General features: G+C 56.6%; 1 protein-coding gene across 6 annotated transcripts in view; it reads right to left on the reverse strand.

Annotated features, from left to right (window-relative positions):
* FSHR (follicle stimulating hormone receptor) overlaps positions 1-23104 on the reverse strand; it is a 489167-nt gene that overhangs the window by 221938 nt on the left and 244125 nt on the right. For 5 of the 6 annotated variants that reach the window (XM_077282458.1, XM_077282455.1, XM_077282454.1 and 2 more), the window contains one exon: positions 801-872. The exons of the other annotated variant lie outside the window; for it this stretch is intronic. In XM_077282458.1, the coding sequence (XP_077138573.1) occupies positions 801-872 (72 nt within the window). The remainder of the gene's footprint in view (positions 1-800; positions 873-23104) is intronic. 6 annotated transcript variants of the gene reach the window in all.

Here is a 23104-nt window from a genome sequence, read left to right on the forward strand (position 1 = left end):
ATATGTTTTAGTTTTACACAGATTCATGATATGTGACTTTTACCAGAGGAGTAATGATTGCAGTCACGACCGCAACTGGGCATGTGCAGGAGAGGTGGGAATAGTGGGGGGCGCCGACACCAGTGCCAATGATAGGCATTTTAAAATGCGCGCGTCTCCTGCCTCCCGTGACGTCACGGCTTGTGATTGGTCGCGTCGCCCATGTGACCGCGATGCGACCAATCACAACGCCGGAACGTAATTTTAAAATCCTGAAGGACCTGAATTACGTCACGGCTTGCTGTGATTGGTCGCGTCGCGGCCACATGGGCGGCGCGCGACCAATCACAAGCCGGGACTTCACTTAAGGAAGTTAAAGCGCGAATTTTAAGCAAACAACGCTGCCGGTTCCCTCGGTAAGGTGCAGGCTGCGTCGGAGAGGTGAGTATAGCAATATTTTTTATTTTAATTCTTTCTTTTACACATTAATGTTGTTTCGATACCGATACCCGATACCACAAAAGTATCGGATCTCGGTATCGGAATTCCGATACCCGCAAGTATCGGCCGATACCCGATACTTGCGGTATCGGAATGCTCAACACTACTCATAATTAGTCTTATCTTTTTAGCTTATATTCAAAATTTTCTCCATGAAGCTTCTCTGTAGCCGATACGCCACATTTATCTGTTCTTGCCTGCTGTCAGTTCTAAATATTAGCTTTTTATTATTTGATGGAATACACCTTATTAATACTATGTCATGCAACGTTCCAATTTCTAAAGTTATAAAAGATTTATTAAAAGTGCTAAAAACTTACAGAAATACATTTTCCAGAGACTGTATCCTGGAAACAGCAGGAATAGAATGTATCCCGGTGTTGTATATGAACCTAAAGGAAGAGATACAATTGCAAAATGAAGTTTCATATGATTCCTCGAAGCTTAATTCTGCCTGGAATGCAATTCCATTATATTAACCATATCACAATGATTAGGCACTATAGGGTTACAGGACTTAGTGTATTATGGGATATATACTCAGGGAAGCTGCTAATAAAATGCCCTGCATTTCCTTCTATAATAGGGAGTATTATAATTTGGATTCCGGAATACCCCAGGTGTTATAATTACAGTATCCGTGGGACGGCTGTTAAATTCACAATGCTATCGACTAAATAATTCCCCGCATGACAGCATTATGAGAATATATATTTTATACTTTGTATTTCCAACATGATAACATGTTTGCATTCGTTTTGGAGACGTAGGCTCTGTGTGAATTATTTAAGGACTAAAAAGCAGAGATGGCTTGTGGCTTGTGACGTTTTTTTTTCTTTTCTCTACTTAAGAAACAATTAAGCCTTTCGCAGTCAGCATGGAGTTCATAGTCTTCAGGCACAGAACTATTAAAATACTAATATTAGTCCATTGTAAGAATGGGGCTTTTACAAAATAGCGGCAAAATGTGCCAGATGCTTAATTGCCGGCATAGCATTTTAAATATTCTTCATTGTTTGGCAATAATTTCAAAGATTGACATTTTAAAACATACGGCATTTAAGGTAGGAAAGTAATTGGTGCATATAGGAATGCCAATAAGTATGTAGTTTAATGGTGAGGTGAAAATTCTGGGCATTTTTAATTGTCATCTCCTCCCTGGACCCGGTCTACCACCCTACCCGTGCTCTCCGTTCTGCTAATGACCTGAGGTTAACATCCTCAATAATCAGAACCTTCCACTCCCGTCTCCAAGACTTTTCACGTGCTGTGCCAATTCTTTGGAATGCACTACCCAGGTTAATATAATTAATCCCCAATCCCTACAGTTTTAAGTGTGGCCTAAAAACGCATTTGTTCAGATTGGCCTACCACCTCAACACATTGTTAGGGCTAGCGGAATGCACCAAATGAATATATAGATTTTGTTATGATAGATGCATTCGCAGCCCGGGGTCCACCATGCAGGAGAACCTGCTGCTAGCAAATAGCGGAACTAAATGGCGGTGTTAGCTAACTCTGTTACTTCACAGAGCAGCCGTGAACTCAAAGCACTGCGCCCTGTTAAACTCCACAGAGGCACAGGCTAACTGCCTAAACAAGAGCAGTCAGTGGTCATGCATGCACACAAAACTCCTCGCCGGAGGTGCCAGCATTCTAGGGACTTATTTCAGCCAGGTCCCTGAATACCCAAGCATACAAACTCCTCGCCGGAGGTGCCTGCATTCTAGGGGCTTATTTCAGCCGGGTCCCTGAACACACTCATACAAGGCCACACTGGTGCAAAGTACATAAATAAAGAGCAATACTAGCGCATGGCCATGCGGCCATGCGAGCCTTAAATAGTTGCAGCACGTACAGGACCTTCCAGGAAGGACCAATGAGAGGCTGCCACAGAGCGTGAGCACCTACAGGACCTTAGCTGCAGTGTCTGATCATGTGACCCTCGATCTCCACTGAGAGATCTTACTCAGGGCATGCTCAGAATGAGAAGAGCAGGACTTAGTCCCAGAAGCGTCTGCTCGCTGCTGCCCAGCACTGACTTCAATGGCAGAAGCAGGAAAAGCAGCAGTAACTCTCGGTACAGAGTCAGACTGAGCGAGACGCTGGGACCGACGTCTCTGCTGAGCAGACTCCACTGCGGCAGGAGAAGAATGGGAGACCGCAGCGGAGATGGCCCGAGATTCCCCCTGTGCAGAGACGGGAACTCGAACCCAAACACACATTAACCTAACTATCCCTGTGTGGCCCATTCCAAAAACTTAAACCATAATCAGGTTCCTTGCATCATGTCCTCATACGCTTCATGCATTTTATAGCCCTCTGTGTCTGTACTGTTACATATTTAGGCTGTTAACCGGTTCATGCAGCTTTACATGAACACCCGATCCTTACACTATGGCTGGTCCGAACAACGAAAGCAATTGTTATCATCCACCTCTCTTGATCCCCTTTTTCCTCATAGTTTGTAAGCTTGCGAGCAGGGCCCTCACTCCTCTTGCTGTCTGTTTTGATCTGTGTTTATTGTTATGCTGTAATGTCTATTGTAAGTACAAGTCCCCTCTATAATGTAAAACGCTGCGGAATATGTTGGCACTATATAAATAAAATTATTATAGTGCTTTGGAACAAAGCACTATACTGTTATTCCATCGTGGATAACTTCTTCTTATTATAGTGCTTTGAAACAAAGCACTATACTGTTATTCCACCGTGGATAACTTCTTCTTATTATAGTGCTTTGGAACAAAGCACTATACTGTTATTCCATCGTGGTAAACTTCTTATTATTATTATTAGGCTTTTTTCCGCAATTAATGCGGCCCATACCGCTGCACTCACAGACTCCAGTGAGGCGTCATTTCGAAGCCAGCCTCCACGAGAGGTGTGCTAAGTGTTTTTCGTGTCGATCGGATTTGTAGTTTTGGCGCAATTTGCATTTGAAAATTGTTTTCCCCTCATTGGAAAGCATTGTCTCAATGTGTTTCAATAGGGAAATTTCCTCATAGGGTATAATGGCCTGGTTTCTGAGGCAATTTCTAAAAATAACTGCCAACTGCCACCTGGCTGATTAGCTCATTGATATGCGCAGTCAGATCCAGTTACTATGCCAACGCCTACGAGCCCACTAGGAAACAGGTTTTGTCAGTCAGATAATATCAGCTCCTCTCTGTTATCAGCCATTCCCCTGTCCTTCTGTCAGTCTATTTCTCTCTGTTATCAGCCATTCCCCGTACTGCTGTCAGCTATTTCTCTCTGTTATCAGCCATTCCCCGTCCTGCTGTCAGTCTATTCTCTCTATTATCAGCCATTCCCCCATCCTGCTGTCAGTCTATTTCTCTGTTATCAGCCATTCCCCTGTCCTGCTGTCAGTCTATTTCTCTCTGTTATCAGCCATTCCCCGTCCTGCTGTCAGTCTATTTCTCTCTGTTATCAGCCATTCCCTTGTCCTGCAGTCAGTCTATTCTCTGTTATCAGCCATTCCCTTATCCTGCTGTCAGTCAGAGTGACCCGGGCCACCAAATCAGACCCAGAGTGACCCGGGCCACCAAATCGGACCCAGAGTGACCCGGGCCACCAAATCGGACCCAGAGTGACCCGGCCCACCAAATCGGACCCAGAGTGACCCGGGCTACCAAATCGGACCCAGAGTGACCCGGGCCACCAAATCGGACCCAGAGTGACCCGGGCCACCAAATCGGACCCAGAGTGACCCGGGCCACCAAATCGGACCCAGAGTGACCCGGGACACCAAATCGGACCCAGAGTGACCCGGGCCACCAAATCGGACCCAGAGTGACCCGGCCCACCAAATCGGACCCAGAGTGACCCGGGCCACCAAATCGGACCAGGAGTAACCCGAGCCACCAAATCGGACCCAGAGTGACCCAGCCCACCAAATCGGACCCAGAGTGACCCGGCGCACCAAATCGGACCCAGAGTGACCCGGGCCACCAAATCGGACCCAGAGTGACCCGGGCCACCAAATCGGACCCAGAGTGACCCGGGCCACCAAATCGGACCCAGAGTGACCAGGGCCACCAAATCGGACCCAGAGTGACCCGGGCCACCAAATCGGACCCAGAGTGACCCGGCCCACCAAATCGGACCCAGAGTGACCCGGGCCACCAAATCGGACCCAGAGTGACCCGGCCCACCAAATCGGACCCAGAGTGACCCGGCCCACCAAATGGGACCCAGAGTGACCCGGCCCACCAAATCGGACCCAGAGTGACCAGGCCCACCAAACCGGACCCAGAGTGACCCGGCCCACCAAATCGGACCCAGAGTGACCCGGCCCACCAAATCGGACCCAGAGTGACCCGGCCCACCAAATCGGACCCAGAGTGACCCGGCCCACCAAATCGGACCCAGAGTGACCCGGCCCACCAAATCGGACCCAGAGTGACCCGGGCTACCAAATCTGACCCAGAGTGACCCGGCCCACCAAATCGGACCCAGAGTGACCCGGGCCACCAAATCGGACCCAGAGTGACCCGGGCCACCAAATCGGACCCAGAGTGACCCGGGCCACCAAATCGGACACAGAGTGACCCGGGCTACCAAATCGGACCCAGAGTGACCCGGGCCACCAAATCGGACCCAGAGTGACCCGGGCCACCAAATCGGACCCAGAGTGACCCGGGCCACCAAATCGGACCCAGAGTGACCCGGGCCACCAAATCGGACCCAGAGTGACCCGGGCCACCAAATCGGACCCAGAGTGACCCGGGCCACCAAATCGGACCCAGAGTGACCCGGCCCACCAAATCGGACCCAGAGTGACCCGGGCCACCAAATCGGACCCAGAGTAACCCGGGCCACCAAATCGGACCCAGAGTGACCCAGCCCACCAAATCGGACCCAGAGTGACCCGGGCCACCAAATCGGACCCAGAGTGACCCGGGCCACCAAATCGGACCCAGAGTGACCCGGGCCACCAAATCGGACCCAGAGTGACCCGGGCCACCAAATCGGACCCAGAGTGACCCGGCCCACCAAATCGGACCCAGAGTGACCCGGCCCACCAAATCGGGCCCAGAGTGACCCAGGCAACCAAATCGGACCCAGAGTGACCCGGGCCACCAAATCGGACTCAGAGTGACCCGGGCCACCAAATCGGACCCAGAGTGACCCGGCCCACCAAATCGGACCCAGAGTGACCCGGCCCACCAAATCGGACCCAGAGTGGCCTCAACCCTGAGGGGCTACAACTACCAAACCAGCGCCTGAGGGGCACCCAAGTGTGAAAGTCTTGTAGGGGCAGCCCGGGCATCATTCCAAAGCACTATCTGTAGTTCCTTCAGGAAATACCCATCTAGTTATAGTGCTTTGGAACAAAGCACTATACTGTTATTCCACCGTGGTAAACTTCTTCTTATTCTTATTATTCAGTCCGCACGTAATGCGGCCCGAACCGCTAAACTCACAGACTCCAGTGAGGTGTCATTTCGAAGCCAGCGTTCCTGAGAGGTGTGCTAAGTATTTTTCGTGCCGATCAGATTTGTAGTTTTTGCGCAATTTGTGTTTGAAAAAAGTCTTTCAATGCGTTTCAATAGAGAAATTTCCCCATACGTTTATAATGGGCTGGTTTCTGAGGCAATTTCTAAAAATAACTGCCACCTGGCTGATTAGCTCATTGATATGCGCAGTCAGACACAGTTACTATGCCAATGCCTATGAAATCTACATCAGCTCACCAGGTCACAAGTTTTGTCAGATAATATCAGCTCTTAAAGTGACAGTACAGCACAATTCCAAACCACTATCTGTAGTCTTATGATTATTAGACTGTGGCCCGATTCTAACTCATCGGGTATTCTAGAATATGCATGTCCACGTAGTATATTGCACAGCCACGCAGTATACAGTGCCTGCCGAGCCGCGCAGTACACAGCGCAGAGCCGCGCAGTACACAGCGCAGAGCCGCGCAGTACACAGCGCAGAGCCGCGCAGTACACAGCGCAGAGCCGCAGTACAAAGCGCAGAGCCGCGCAGTATAAAGCGCAGAGCCGCGCAGTACACAGCGCAGAGCCGCGCAGTACACAGCGCAGAGCCGCGCAGTACACAGCGCAGAGCCGCGCAGTACACAGCGCAGAGCCGCGCAGTACACAGCGCAGAGCCGCGCAGTACACAGCGCAGAGCCGCGCAGTAGAAAGCGCAGAGCCGCGCAGTACACAGCGCAGAGCCGTGCAGTACACAGCGCAGAGCCGCGCAGTACACAGCGCAGAGCCGCGCAGTACACAGCGCAGAGCCGCGCAGTACACAGCGCAGAGCCGCGCAGTACACAGCGCAGAGCCGCGCAGTACACAGCGCAGAGCCGCGCAGTATAAAGCGCAGAGCCGTGCAGTACACAGCGCAGAGCCGCGCAGTACACAGCGCAGAGCCGCGCAGTATAAAGCGCAGAGCCGCGCAGTACACAGCGCAGAGCCGTGCAGTACACAGCGCAGAGCTGCGCAGTATAAAGCACAGAGCCGCGCAGTACACAGCGCAGAGCCGCGCAGTACACAGCGCAGAGCCGCGCAGTACACAGTGCAGAGCCGCGCAGTACACAGCGCAGAGCCGCGCAGTATACAGCGCAGAGCCATGCAGTACACAGCGCAAAGCCGCGCAGTATAAAGCGCAGAGCCGCGCAGTACACAGCGCAGAGCCGCGCAGTACACAGCGCAGAGCCACGCAGTACACAGCGCAGAGCCGCGCAGTATACAGCGCAGAGCCACCCAGTATACAGCGCAGAGCCGCGCAGTATACAGCGCAGAGCCGCGCAGTACACAGCGCAGAGCCACCCAGTATACAGCGCAGAGCCGCGCAGTATACAGCGCAGAGCCGCGCAGTACACAGCGTAGAGCCACGCAGTATGCAGCGCAGAGCCGCGCAGTATACAGCGCAGAGCCGCGTAGTATACAGCGCAGAGCCCCGCAGTATACAGTGCAGAGCCCCGCAGTATACAGCGCAGAGCCGTGCAGTACACAGTGCAGAGCCGCGCAGTACACAGCGCAGAGCCGCGCAGTATACAGCGCAGACACGCGCAGTACACAGCACGGACACGCGCAGTACACAGCGCAGAGCCGCGCAGTACACAGCGCAGAGCCGCGTAGTATACAGCGCAGAGCCACGCAGTATATAGCGCAGAGCCGCGCAGTACAAAGCGCAGAGCCGCGCAGTATACAGCGCAGAGCCGCGCAGTACACAGCGCAGAACGCGCATTACACAGTGCAGAGCCGCGCAGTACACAGTGCAGAGCCGCGCAGTACACAGCGCAGAGCCGTGCAGTACACAGCGCAGAGCCGCGCAGTACACAGCGCAGAGCCGCGCAGTACACAGCGCAGAGCCACGCAGTATACAGCGCAGAGCCGCGTAGTATACAGCGCAGAGCCGCATAGTATACAGCGCAGAGCCGCGTAGTATACAGCGCAGAGCCACGCAGTATACAGCGCAGAGCCACGCAGTAAACAGCGCAGAGCCACGTAGTTATACTGCCCAGTCACGTAGTATATTGTCCAGTCACATAGTATACTGCATATCCCTGTTAAAAAAAAAAAAAGAATTAAAATAAAAAAGTAACATACTCACCTCCTGGAGCGGCCGGTATCTGATGGTTGTTGCACCTCCTAGAGCAGCCGGTACACGATGCTTGTTGCACCTGGAGTGGCCGGTACCCGATGCTTGTTGCGCGCTCCGGTCCCAAGAGTGCATTGCGGTCTCACGAGATGATGACGTAGCGGTGTTGTGAGACAGAAAGACGGAAGTGCCCTTAGACAATTATATAGTAGATTACCCCGCTCACCAATTCGGAACCCGAGAGGCCCGGCCCACCAAATCGGACCCCGAGGGGCCCGGCCCACCAAATCGGACCCAGAGTGACCCCGCCCCCTAAATCGGACCCAGAGTGACCCCGCCCACCAAATCGGACCCAGAGTGGCTCCGCCCACCAAATCGGACCCAGAGTGACCCCTTCCACCAAATCAGACCCAGAGTGACCCCTTCCACCAAATCGGACCCAGAGTGACCCCTTCCACCAAATCGGGCCCAGAGTGACCCCGCCCACCAAATCGGACCCAGAGTGACCCCACCCACCAAATCGGACCCTGAGGTGCCCAGCCCACCAAATCAGACCCTGAGGTGCCCAGCCCACCAAATCGGACCGAGTGACCCCACCCACCAAATTGGTCCCTAAGGTGCCCCGCCCACCTAATCGGACCCAGAGTGGCCGCGCCCACAGAATCGGACCAAAAGTGACCCCGCCCACCGAATCGGACCTAGATTTACCCCGCCCACAAAATCAGACCCAGATTGACCCAACCCACCAAATCGGACCGCCTGAGGGACACCCAAGTGTCAAAGTCTTGCAGGGGCAGCCCGGGCACCATTCCAAAGCACTATCTGTAGTTCCTTCAGGAAATACCCATCTAGTTATAGTGCTTTGGAACAAAGCACTATACTGTTATTCCACCGTGGTAAACTTCTTCTTATTCTTATTATTCAGTCCGCACGTAATGCGGCCCGAACCGCTAAACTCACAGACTCCAGTGAGGTGTCATTTCGAAGCCAGCATTCCTGAGAGGTGTGCTAAGTATTTTTCGTGTCGATCGGATTTGTAGTTTTTGCGCAATTTGTGTTTGAAAAAAGTCTTTCAATGCGTTTCAATGGAGAAATTTTCCTATACGTTTATAATGGGCTGGTTTCTGAGGCAATTTCTAAAAATAACTGCCACCTGGCTGATTAGCTCATTGATATGCGCAGTCAGACCCAGTTACTATGCCAACTCCTATGAAATCTACATCAGCTCACCAGGTCACAAGTTTTGTCAGATAATATCAGCTCTTAAAGTGACAGTACAGCACAATTCCAAACCACTATCCGTAGTCTTATGATTATTAGACTGTGGCCCGATTCTAACTCATCGGGTATTCTAGAATATGCATGTCCACGTAGTATATTGCACAGCCACGCAGTATACAGTGCAGAGCCGCGCAGTACACAGCGCAGAGCCGCGCAGTACACAGCGCAGAGCCGTGCAGTACACAGCGCAGAGCCGCGCAGTATAAAGCGCAGAGCCGTGCAGTACACAGCGCAGAGCCGCGCAGTACACAGCGCAGAGCCGTGCAGTACACAGCGCAGAGCCGCGCAGTTTAAAGCGCAGAGCCGTGCAGTACACAGCGCAGAGCCGCGCAGTACACAGCGCAGAGCCGTGCAGTACACAGCGCAGAGCCGCGCAGAGCCGCGCAGTATAAAGCGCAGAGCCGTGCAGTACACAGCACAGAGCCGCGCAGTACACAGCGCAGAGCCGTGCAGTACACAGCGCAGAGCCGCGCAGTATAAAGCGCAGAGCCGTGCAGTACACAGCGCAGAGCCGCGCAGTACACAGCGCAGAGCCGTGCAGTACACAGCGCAGAGCCGCGCAGTTTAAAGCGCAGAGCCGTGCAGTACACAGCGCAGAGCCGCGCAGTACACAGCGCAGAGCCGTGCAGTACACAGCGCAGAGCCGCGCAGAGCCACGCAGTATAAAGCGCAGAGCCGTGCAGTACACAGCACAGAGCCGCGCAGTACACAGCGCAGAGCCGCGCAGTACACAGCGCAGAGCCGCGCAGTATAAAGCGCAGAGCCGCGCAGTATAAAGCGCAGAGCCGCGCAGTACACAGCGCAGAGCCGCGCAGTACACAGCGCAGAGCCGTGCAGTACACAGCGCAGAGCCGCACAGTATAAAGCGCAGAGCCGTGCAGTACACAGCGCAGAGCCACGCAGTACACAGCGCAGAGCCGTGCAGTGCACAGCGCAGAGCCGCGCAGTATAAAGCGCAGAGCCGTGCAGTACACAGCGCAGAGCCGTGCAGTACACAGCGCAGAGCCGCGCAGTACACAGCGCAGAGCCATGCAGTACACAGCGCAAAGCCGCGCAGTATAAAGCGCAGAGCCGCGCAGTATAAAGCGGAGAGCCGCGCAGTACACAGCGCAGAGCCGAGCAGTACACAGCGCAGAGCCGCGCAGTAGACAGCGCAGAGCCGTGCAGTACAGAGCGCAGAGCCGCACAGTATAAAGCGCAGAGCCGCGCAGTATACCGCGCAGAGCCGTGCAGTACACAGCGCAGAGCCGCGCAGTACACAGCGCAGAGCCGCGCAGTACACAGCGCAGAGCCGCGCAGTACACAGTGCAGAGCCGAGCAGTACACAGCGCAGAGCCGCGCAGTACACAGCGCAGAGCCGCGCAGTACACAGCGCAGAGCCGCGCAGTATACAGCGCAGAGCTGCGCAGTACACAGCGCAGAGCCGCGCAGTACAGAGCGCAGAGCCGCACAGTATAAAGCGCAGAGCCGCGCAGTACACAGCGCAGAGCCGCGCAGTACACAGCGCAGAGCCTCGCAGTACACAGTGCAGAGCCGCACAGTACACAGCACAGAGCCGCGCAGTACACAGCGCAGAGCCACCCAGTATACAGCGCAGAGCCGCGCAGTACGCAGCGTAGAGCCACGCAGTATGCAGCACAGAGCCGCGCAGTATACAGCGCTGAGCCGCGTAGTATACAGCGCAGAGCCCCACAGTATACAGTGCAGAGCCCCGCAGTATACAGCGCAGACACGCGCAGTACACAGCACGGACACGCGCAGTACACAGCGCAGAGCCGCGCAGTACACAGCGCAGAGCCGCGTAGTATACAGCGAAGAGCCACGCAGTATATAGCGCAGAGCCGCGCAGTACAAAGCGCAGAGCTGCGCAGAGCTGCGCAGTATACAGCGCAGAGCCGCGCAGTATACAGCGCAGAACGCGCAGTACACAGTGCAGAGCCGCGCAGTACACAGCGCAGAGCCATGCAGTACACAGCGCAGAGCCACGCAGTATACAGCGCAGAGCCACGTAGTTATACTGCCCAGTCACGTAGTATATTGTCCAGTCACATAGTATACTGCATATCCCTGTTAAAAAAAAAAAGAATTAAAATAAAAAAGTTACATACTCACCTCCTGGAGCGGCCGGTATCTGATGGTTGTTGCACCTCCTAGAGCGGCCGGTACACGATGCTTGTTGCACCTGGAGTGGCCGGTACCCGATGCTTGTTGCGCGCTCCGGTCCCAAGAGTGCATTGCGGTCTCACGAGATGATGACGTAGCGGTGTTGTGAGACAGAAAGACGGAAGTGCCCTTAGATAATTAGATAGTAGATTACCCCGCTCACCAATTCGGAACCCGAGAGGCCCGGCCCACCAAATCGGACCCCGAGGGGCCCGGCCCACCAAATCGGACCCAGAGTGACCCCGCCCCCTAAATCAGACCCAGAGTGACCCCGCCCACCAAATCGGACCCAGAGTGACCCGGGCCACCAAATTGGACCCAGAGTGACCCGGGCCACCAAATCGGACCCAGAGTGACCCGGCCCACCAAATCGGACCCAGAGTGACCCGGGCCACCAAATCGGACCCAGAGTGACCCGGCCCACCAAATCGGACCCAGAGTGACCCGGCCCACCAAATCGGACGCAGAGTGACCCGGCCCACCAAATCGGACCCAGAGTGACGCGGCCCACCAAATCGGACCCAGAGTGACGCGGCCCACCAAATCGGACCCAGAGTGACGCGGCCCACCAAATCGGACCCAGAGTGACGCGGGCCACCAAATCGGACCCAGAGTGACGCGGTCCACCAAATCGGACCCAGAGTGACGCGGGCCACCAAATCGGACCCAGGGTGACCCGGGCCACCAAATTGGACCCAGGGTGACCCGGGCCACCAAATCGGACCCAGGGTGACCCGGGCCAACAAATCGGACCCAGGGTGACCCGGGCCACCAAATCGGACCCAGGGTGACCCCGGCCACCAAATCGGACCCAGGGTGACCCGGGCCACCAAATCGGACCCAGGGTGACCCGGGCCACCAAATGGGACCCAGGGTGACCCGGGCCACCAAATGGGACCCAGGGTGACCCGGGCCACCAAATGGGACCCAGGGTAACCCGGGCCACCAAATGGGACCCAGGGTGACCCGGGCCACCAAATGGGACCCAGGGTGACCCGGGCCACCAAATGGGACCCAGGGTGACCCGGCCCACCAAATGGGACCCAGGGTGACCCGGCCCACCAAATGGGACCCAGGGTGACCCGGCCCACCAAATGGGACCCAGGGTGACCCGGCCCACCAAATGGGACCCAGAGTGACCCGGCCCACCAAATGGGTCCCAGAGTGACCCGGCCCACCAAATGGGACCCAGAGTGACCCGGCCCACCAAATGGGACCCAGAGTGACCCGGCCCACCAAATGGGACCCAGAGTGACCCGGACCACCAAATGGGACCCAGAGTGACCCGGCCCACCAAATGGGACCCAGAGTGACCCGGCCCACCAAATGGGACCCAAAGTGACCCGGCCCACCAAATGGGACCCAGGGTGACCCGGGCCACCAAATGGGACCCAGGGTGACCCGGCCCACCAAATGGGACCCAGGGTGACCCGGCCCACCAAATGGGACCCAGGGTGACCCGGCCCACCAAATGGGACCCAGGGTGACCCGGCCCACCAAATGGGACCCAGGGTGACCCGGCCCACCAAATGGGACCCAGGGTGACCCGGACCACCAAATGGGACCCAGAGTGACCCGGCCCACCAAATGGGTCCCAGAGTGACCCGGCCCACCAAATGGGACCCAGAGTGACCCGGCCCACCAAATGGGACCCAGAGTGACCCGGCCCACCAAAGGGGACCCAGAGTGACCCGGCCCACCAAATGGGACCCAAAGTGACCCGGCCCACCAAATGGGACCCAGAGTGACCCGGCCCACCAAATGGGACCCAGAGTGACCCGGCCCACCAAATGGGACCCAGAGTGACCCGGCCCACCAAATGGGACCCAGAGTGACCCGGCCCACCAAATGGGACCCAGAGTGACCCGGCCCACCAAAGGGGACCCAGAGTGACCCGACCCACCAAATGAGACCCAGAGTGACCCGGCCCACCAAATGGGACCCAGGGTGACCCGGCCCACCAAATGGGACCCAGGGTGACCCGGCCCACCAAATGGGACCCAGGGTGACCCGGCCCACCAAATGGGACCCAGAGTGACCCGGCCCACCAAAGGGGACCCAGAGTGACCCGACCCACCAAATGAGACCCAGAGTGACCCGGCCCACCAAATGGGACCCAGAGTGACCCGGCCCACCAAATGGGACCCAGAGTGACCCAGCCCACCAAATGGGACCCAGAGTGACCCGGCCCACCAAATGGGACCCAGAGTGACCCGGCCCACCAAAGGGGACCCAGAGTGACCCGGGCCACCAAATGAGACCCAGAGTGACCCGGCCCACCAAAGGGGACCCAGAGTGACCCGGCCCACCAAATGGGACCCAGAGTGACCCGGCCCACCAAATGGGACCCAGAGTGACCCGGCCCACCAAAGGGGACCCAGAGTGACCCGGCCCACCAAATGGGACCCAAAGTGACCCGGCCCACCAAATGGGACCCAGAGTGACCCGGCCCACCAAATGGGACCCAGAGTGACCCGGCCCACCAAATGGGACCCAGAGTGACCCGGCCCACCAAATGGGACCCAGAGTGACCCGGCCCACCAAATGGGACCCAGAGTGACCCGGCCCACCAAAGGGGACCCAGAGTGACCCGACCCACCAAATGAGACCCAGAGTGACCCGGCCCACCAAATGGGACCCAGGGTGACCCGGCCCACCAAATGGGACCCAGGGTGACCCGGCCCACCAAATGGGACCCAGGGTGACCCGGCCCACCAAATGGGACCCAGAGTGACCCGGCCCACCAAAGGGGACCCAGAGTGACCCGACCCACCAAATGAGACCCAGAGTGACCCGGCCCACCAAATGGGACCCAGAGTGACCCGGCCCACCAAATGGGACCCAGAGTGACCCAGCCCACCAAATGGGACCCAGAGTGACCCGGCCCACCAAATGGGACCCAGAGTGACCCGGCCCACCAAAGGGGACCCAGAGTGACCCGGGCCACCAAATGAGACCCAGAGTGACCCGGCCCACCAAATGGGACCCAGAGTGACCCGGCCCACCAAATGGGACCCAGAGTGACCCGGCCCACCAAATGGGACCCAGAGTGACCTGGCCCACCAAATGGGACCCAGAGTGGCCCCGCCCACCAAATCCTCAACTACCAAACCAGTGTCTGAGGGGCACCCAAGTGTGAAAGTCTTGCAGGGGCAGCCCGGGCACCATTCCAAAGCACTATCTGTAGTTCCTTCAGGAAATACCCATCTAGTTATAGTGCTTTGGAACAAAGCACTATACTGTTATTCCACCGTGGTAAACTTCTTCTTATTCTTATTATTCAGTCCGCACGTAATGCGGCCCGAACCGCTAAACTCACAGACTCCAGTGAGGTGTCATTTCGAAGCCAGCGTCCCCAAGAGGTGTGCTAAGTATTTTTCGTGTCGATCGGATTTGTAGTTTTTGCGCAATTTGTGTTTGAAAAAAGTCTTTCAATGCGTTTCAATGGAGAAATTTTCCTATACGTTTATAATGGGCTGGTTTCTGAGGCAATTTCTAAAAATAACTGCCACCTGGCTGATTAGCTCATTGATATGCGCAGTCAGACACAGTTACTATGCCAACTCCTATGAAATCTACATCAGCTCACCAGGTCACAAGTTTTGTCAGATAATATCAGCTCTTAAAGTGACAGTACAGCACAATTCCAAACCACTATCCGTAGTCTTATGATTATTAGACTGTGGCCCGATTCTAACTCATCGGGTATTCTAGAATATGCATGTCCACGTAGTATATTGCACAGCCACGCAGTATACAGTGCAGAGCCGTGCAGTACACAGCGCAGAGCCGCGCAGTACACAGCGCAGAGCCGCGCAGTACACAGCGCAGAGCCGCGCAGTATAAAGCGCAGAGCCGCGCAGTACACAGCGCAGAGCCGCGCAGTACACAGCGCAGAGCCGTGCAGTACACAGCGCAGAGCCGCGCAGTATAAAGCGCAGAGCCGTGCAGTACACAGCGCAGAGCCGCGCAGTACACAGCACAGAGCCGTGCAGTACACAGCGCAGAGCCGCGCAGTATAAAGCGCAGAGCCGCGCAGTACACAGCACAGAGCCGCGCAGTACACAGCGCAGAGCCGCGCAGTACACAGCGCAGAGCCGCGCAGTACACATCGCAGAGCCGCGCAGTATAAAGCACAGAGCCGCGCAGTACACAGCGCAGAGCCGCGCAGTACACAGCGCAGAGCCGTGCAGTACACAGCGCAGAGCCGCGCAGTTTAAAGCGCAGAGCCGTGCAGTACACAGCGCAGAGCCGCGCAGTACACAGCGCAGAGCCGTGCAGTACACAGCGCAGAGCCGCGCAGTATAAAGCGCAGAGCCGCGCAGTACACAGCGCAGAGCCGCGCAGTACACAGCGCAGAGCCGCGCAGTACACAGCGCAGAGCCGCGCAGTATAAAGCGCAGAGCCGCGCAGTATAAAGCGCAGAGCCGCGCAGTACACAGCGCAGAGCCGCGCAGTACACAGCGCAGAGCCGTGCAGTACACAGCGCAGAGCCGCGCAGTACACAGCGCAGAGCCGTGCAGTACACAGCGCAGAGCCGCGCAGTATAAAGCGCAGAGCCACGCAGTACACAGCGCAGAGCCGCGCAGTACACAGCGCAGAGCCGCGCAGTACACAGCGCAGAGCCGCGCAGTATAAAGCGCAGAGCCGCGCAGTATAAAGCGCAGAGCCGCGCAGTACACAGTGCAGAGCCGCGCAGTACACAGCGCAGAGCCGTGCAGTACACAGCGCAGAGCCGCGCAGTATAAAGCGCAGAGCCGTGCAGTACACAGCGCAGAGCCGCGCAGTACACAGCGCAGAGCCGTGCAGTACACAGCGCAGAGCCGCGCAGTATAAAGCGCAGAGCCGTGCAATACACAGCGCAGAGCCGTGCAGTACACAGCGCAGAGCCGCGCAGTACACAGCGCAGAGCCGCGCAGTACACAGCGCAGAGCTGCGCAGTACACAGCGCAGAGCTGCGCAGTACACAGCGCAGAGCCATGCAGTACACAGCGCAAAGCCGCGCAGTATAAAGCGCAGAGCCACGCAGTATAAAGCGGAGAGCCGCGCAGTACACAGCGCAGAGCCGAGCAGTACACAGCGCAGAGCCGCGCAGTAGACAGCGCAGAGCCGTGCAGTACAGAGCGCAGAGCCGCACAGTATAAAGTGCAGAGCAGCGCAGTATACCGCGCAGAACCGTGCAGTACACAGCGCAGAGCCGCACAGTACACAGCGCAGAGCCGCGCAGTACACAGCGCAGAGCCGCGCAGTACACAGCGCAGAGCCACGCAGTACACAGCGCAGAGCCGAGCAGTACACAGCGCAGAGCCGCGCAGTACACAGCGCAGAGCCGCGCAGTATACAGCGCAGAGCCGCGCAGTACACAGCGCAGAGCCGCGCAGTACAGAGCGCAGAGCCGCACAGTATAAAGCGCAGAGCCGCGCAGTACACAGCGCAGAGCCACGCAGTACACAGCGCAGAGCCGCGCAGTACACAGTGCAGAGCCGCACAGTGCACAGCACAGAGCCGCGCAGTACACAGCGCAGAGCAACCCAGTATACAGCGCAGAGCCGGGCAGTACGCAGCGTAGAGCCACGCAGTATGCAGCGCAGAGCCGCGCAGTATACAGCGCTGAGCCGCGTAGTATACAGCGCAGAGCCCCGCAGTATACAGTGCAGAGCCCCGCAGTATACAGCGCAGACACGCGCGGTACACAGCACGGACACGCGCAGTACACAGCGCAGAGCCGTGCAGTACACAGCGCAGAGCCGCGTAGTATACAGCGAAGAGCCACGCAGTATATAGCGCAGAGCCGCGCAGTACAAAGCGCAGAGCTGCGCAGTATACAGCGCAGAGCTGCGCAGTATACAGCGCAGAGCCGCGCAGTATACAGCGCAGAACGCGCAGTACACAGTGCAGAGCCGCGCAGTACACAGCGCAGAGCCGTGCAGTACACAGCGCAGAGCCACGCAGTATACAGCGCAGAGCCGCGTAGTATACAGCGCAGAGCCGCGTAGTATACAGCGCAGAGCCAAGCAGTATACAGCACAGAGCCACGCAGTATACAGCACAGAGCCACGTAGTTATACTGCCCAGTCACGTAGTATATTGTCCAGTCACATAGTATACTGCATATCCCTGTTAAAAAAAAAAAAAAGAATTAAAATAAAAAAGTTACATATTCACCTCCTGGAGCGGCCGGTATCTGATGGTTGTTGCACCTCCTAGAGCGGCCGCTACACGATGCTTGTTGCACCTGGAGTGGCCGGTACCCGATGCTTGTTGCGCGCTCCGGTCCCAAGAGTGCATTGCGGTCTCACGAGATGATGACGTAGCGGTGTTGTGAGACAGAAAGACGGAAGTGCCCTTAGACAATTATATAGTAGATTACCCCGCTCACCAATTCGGAACCCGAGAGGCCCGGCCCACCAAATTGGACCCCGAGGGGCCCGGCCCACCAAATCGGACCCAGAGTGACCCCGCCCACCAAATCGGACCCAGAGTGACCCCGCCCACCAAATCGGACCCAGAGTGGCTCCGCCCACCAAATCGGACCCAGAGTGACCCCTTCCACCAAATCAGACCCAGAGTGACCCCTTCCACCAAATCGGACCCAGAGTGACCCCTTCCACCAAATCGGGCCCAGAGTGACCCCGCCCACCAAATCGGACCCAGAGTGACCCCACCCACCAAATCGGACCCTGAGGTGCCCAGCCCACCAAATCAGACCCTGAGGTGCCCAGCCCACCAAATCGGACCGAGTGACCCCACCCACCAAATTGGTCCCTAAGGTGCCCCGCCCACCTAATCGGACCCAGAGTGGCCGCGCCCACAGAATCGGACCAAAAGTGACCCCGCCCACCGAATCGGACCTAGATTTACCCCGCCCACAAAATCAGACCCAGATTGACCCAACCCACCAAATCGGACCGCCTGAGGGACACCCAAGTGTCAAAGTCTTGCAGTGGCAGCCCGGGCACCATTCCAAAGCACTATCTGTAGTTCCTTCAGGAAATACCCATCTAGTTATTATAGTGCTTTGGAACAAAGCACTATACTGTTATTCCACCGTGGTAAACTTCTTCTTATTCTTATTATTCAGTCCGCACGTAATGCGGCCCGAACCGCTAAACTCACAGACTCCAGTGAGGTGTCATTTCGAAGCCAGCGTTCCTGAGAGGTGTGCTAAGTATTTTTCGTGTCGATCGGATTTGTAGTTTTTGCGCAATTTGTGTTTGAAAAAAGTCTCTCAATGCGTTTCAATGGAGAAATTTTCCTATACGTTTATAATGGGCTGGTTTCTGAGGCAATTTCTAAAAATAACTGCCACCTGGCTGATTAGCTCATTGATATGCGCAGTCAGACACAGTTACTATGCCAACTCCTATGAAATCTACATCAGCTCACCAGGTCACAAGTTTTGTCAGATAATATCAGCTCTTAAAGTGACAGTACAGCACAATTCCAAACCACTATCCGTAGTCTTATGATTATTAGACTGTGGCCCGTTTCTAACTCATCGGGTATTCTAGAATATGCATGTCCACGTAGTATATTGCACAGCCACGCAGTATACAGTGCAGAGCCGTGCAGTACACAGCGCAGAGCCGCGCAGTACACAGCGCAGAGCCGCGCAGTACACAGCGCAGAGCCGCGCAGTATAAAGCGCAGAGCCGCGCAGTACACAGCGCAGAGCCGCGCAGTACACAGCGCAGAGCCGTGCAGTACACAGCGCAGAGCCGCGCAGTATAAAGCGCAGAGCCGTGCAGTACACAGCGCAGAGCCGCGCAGTACACAGCGCAGAGCCGTGCAGTACACAGCGCAGAGCCGCGCAGTATAAAGCGCAGAGCCGTGCAGTACACAGCGCAGAGCCGCGCAGTACACAGCGCAGAGCCGCGCAGTATAAAGCGCAGAGCCGCGCAGTACACAGCGCAGAGCCGTGCAGTACACAGCGCAGAGCCGCGCAGTTTAAAGCGCAGAGCCGTGCAGTACACAGCGCAGAGCCGCGCAGTACACAGCGCAGAGCCGTGCAGTACACAGCGCAGAGCCGCGCAGTATAAAGCGCAGAGCCATGCAGTACACAGCGCAGAGCCGCGCAGTACACAGCGCAGAGCCGTGCAGTACACAGCGCAGAGCCGCGCAGTATAAAGCGCAGATCCGCGCAGTATAAAGCGCAGAGCCGCGCAGTACACAGCGCAGAGCCGCGCAGTACACAGCGCAGAGCCATGCAGTACACAGCGCAGAGCCGCGCAGTATAAAGCGCAGAGCCGTGCAGTACACAGCGCAGAGCCGCGCAGTACACAGCGCAGAGCCGTGCAGTACACAGCGCAGAGCCGCGCAGTATAAAGCGCAGAGCCGCACAGTATAAAGCGGAGAGCAGCGCAGTACACAGCGCAGAGCCGAGCAGTACACAGCGCAGAGCCGCGCAGTAGACAGCGCAGAGCCGTGCAGTACAGAGCGCAGAGCCGCACAGTATAAAGCGCAGAGCCGCGCAGTATACCGCGCAGAGCCGTGCAGTACACAGCGCAGAGCCGCGCAGTACACAGCGCAGAGCCGCGCAGTACACAGCGCAGAGCCGCGCAGTACACAGCGCAGAGCCGAGCAGTACACAGCGCAGAGCCGCGCAGTACACAGCGCAGAGCCGCGCAGTACACAGCGCAGAGCCGCGCAATATACAGCGCAGAGCTGCGCAGTACACAGCGCAGAGCCGCGCAGTACAGAGCGCAGAGCCGCACAGTATAAAGCGCAGAGCCGCGCAGTACACAGCGCAGAGCCGCGCAGTACACAGCGCAGAGCCGCGCAGTACACAGTGCAGAGCCGCACAGTACACAGCACAGAGCCGCGCAGTACACAGCGCAGAGCTACCCAGTATACAGCGCAGAGCCGCGCAGTACGCAGCGTAGAGCCACGCAGTATGCAGCGCAGAGCCGCGCAGTATACAGCGCTGAGCCGCGTAGTATACAGCGCAGAGCCCCGCAGTATACAGTGCAGAGCCCCGCAGTACACAGCGCAGACACGCGCAGTACACAGCACGGACACGCGCAGTACACAGCGCAGAGCCGCGCAGTACACAGCGCAGAGCCGCGTAGTATACAGCGAAGAGCCACGCAGTATATAGCGCAGAGCCGCGCAGTACAAAGCGCAGAGCTGCGCAGAGCTGCGCAGTATACAGCGCAGAGCCGCGCAGTATACAGCGCAGAACGCGCAGTACACAGTGCAGAGCCGCGCAGTACACAGCGCAGAGCCGTGCAGTACACAGCGCAGAGCCGCGCAGTACACAGCGCAGAGCCACGCAGTATACAGCGCAGAGCCGCGTAGTATACAGCGCAGAGCCACGCAGTATACAGCGCAGAGCCACGCAGTATACAGCACAGAGCCACGCAGTATACAGCGCAGAGCCACGTAGTTATACTGCCCAGTCACGTAGTATATTGTCCAGTCACATAGTATACTGCATATCCCTGTTAAAAAAAAAAAGAATTAAAATAAAAAAGTTACATACTCACCTCCTGGAGCGGCCGGTATCTGATGGTTGTTGCACCTCCTAGAGCGGCCGGTACACGATGCTTGTTGCACCTGGAGTGGCCGGTACCCGATGCTTGTTGCGCGCTCCGGTCCCAAGAGTGCATTGCGGTCTCACGAGATGATGACGTAGCGGTGTTGTGAGACAGAAAGACGGAAGTGCCCTTAGATAATTAGATAGTAGATTACCCCGCTCACCAATTCGGAACCCGAGAGGCCCGGCCCACCAAATCGGACCCCGAGGGGCCCGGCCCACCAAATCGGACCCAGAGTGACCCCGCCCCCTAAATCAGACCCAGAGTGACCCCGCCCACCAAATCGGACCCAGAGTGGCTCCGCCCACCAAATCGGACCCAGAGTGACCCCTTCCACCAAATCAGACCCAGAGTGACCCCTTCCACCAAATCGGACCCAGAGTGACCCCTTCCACCAAATCGGGCCCAGAGTGACCCCGCCCACCAAATCGGACCCAGAGTGACCCCACCCACCAAATCGGACCCTGAGGTGCCCAGCCCACCAAATCAGACCCTGAGGTGCCCAGCCCACCAAATCGGACCGAGTGACCCCACCCACCAAATTGGTCCCTAAGGTGCCCCGCCCACCAAATCGGACCCAGAGTGGCTCCGCCCACCGAATCGGACCCAGAGTGGCCGCGCCCACAGAATCGGACCAAAAGTGACCCCGCCCACCGAATCGGACCTAGATTTACCCCGCCCACAAAATCAGACCCAGATTGACCCAACCCACCAAATCGGACCGCCTGAGGGGCACCCAAGTGTGAAAGTCTTGCAGGGGCAGCCCGGGCACCATTCCAAAGCACTATCTGTAGTTCCTTCAGGAAATACCCATCTAGTTATAGTGCTTTGGAACAAAGCACTATACTGTTATTCCACCGTGGTAAACTTCTTCTTATTCTTATTATTCAGTCCGCACGTAATGCGGCCCGAACCGCTAAACTCACAGACTCCAGTGAGGTGTCATTTCGAAGCCAGCGTCCCCAAGAGGTGTGCTAAGTATTTTTCGTGCCGATCGGATTTGTAGTTTTTGCGCAATTTGTGTTTGAAAAAAGTCTTTCAATGCGTTTCAATAGGGAAATTGTCCCATACGTTTATAATGGGCTGGTTTCTGAGGCAATTTCTAAAAATAACTGCCACCTGGCTGATTAGCTCATTGATATGCGCAGTCAGACACAGTTACTATGCCAACGCCTATGAAGTCTACATCAGCTCACCAGGTCACAAGTTTTGTCAGATAATATCAGCTCTTAAAGTGACAGTACAGCACAATTACAAAACACTGTCCGTAGTCTTATGATTATTAGACTGTGGCCCGATTCTAACTCATCGGGTATTCTAGAATATGCATGTCCACGTAGTATATTGCACAGCCACGCAGTATACAGTGCAGAGCCGCGCAGTACACAGCGCAGAGCCGCGCAGTACAAAGCGCAGAGTCGCGCAGTATAAAGCGCAGAGCCGCGCAGTATAAAGCGCAGAGCCGCGCAGTACACAGCGCAGAGCCGCGCAGTACACAGCGCAGAGCCGCGCAGTACACAGCGCAGAGCCGCGCAGTACAAAGCGCAGAGTCGCGCAGTATAAAGCGCAGAGCCACGCAGTATACAGTGCAGAGCCGCGCAGTACACAGCGCGGAGCCGCGCAGTACAAAGCGCAGAGTCGCGCAGTATAAAGCGCAGAGCCGCGCAGTACACAGCGCAGAGCCGCGCAGTACACAGCGCAGAGCCACGCAGTATACAGTGCAGAGCCGCGCAGTACACAGCGCAGAGCCGCGCAGTACAAAGCGCAGAGTCGCGCAGTATAAAGCGCAGAGCCACGCAGTACACAGCGCAGAGCCGCGCAGTACACAGCGCAGAGCCACGCAGTATACAGGGCAGAGCCGCGCAGTACAAAGCGCAGAGTCGCGCAGTAGAAAGCGCAGAGCCGCGCAGTACACAGTGCAGAGCCGCGCAGTACACAGCGCAGAGCCGCGCAGTACACAGCGCAGAGCCGCGCAGTACACAGCGCAGAGCCACGCAGTACACAGCGCAGAGCCGCGCAGTACACAGCGCAGAGCCGCACAGTACACAGCGCAGAGCCGCGCAGTACACAGCGCAGAGCCGCGC

Source organism: Ranitomeya variabilis, chromosome 2 (assembly GCF_051348905.1).
Source record: "Ranitomeya variabilis isolate aRanVar5 chromosome 2, aRanVar5.hap1, whole genome shotgun sequence".
Classification (NCBI taxonomy): domain Eukaryota; kingdom Metazoa; phylum Chordata; class Amphibia; order Anura; family Dendrobatidae; genus Ranitomeya; species Ranitomeya variabilis.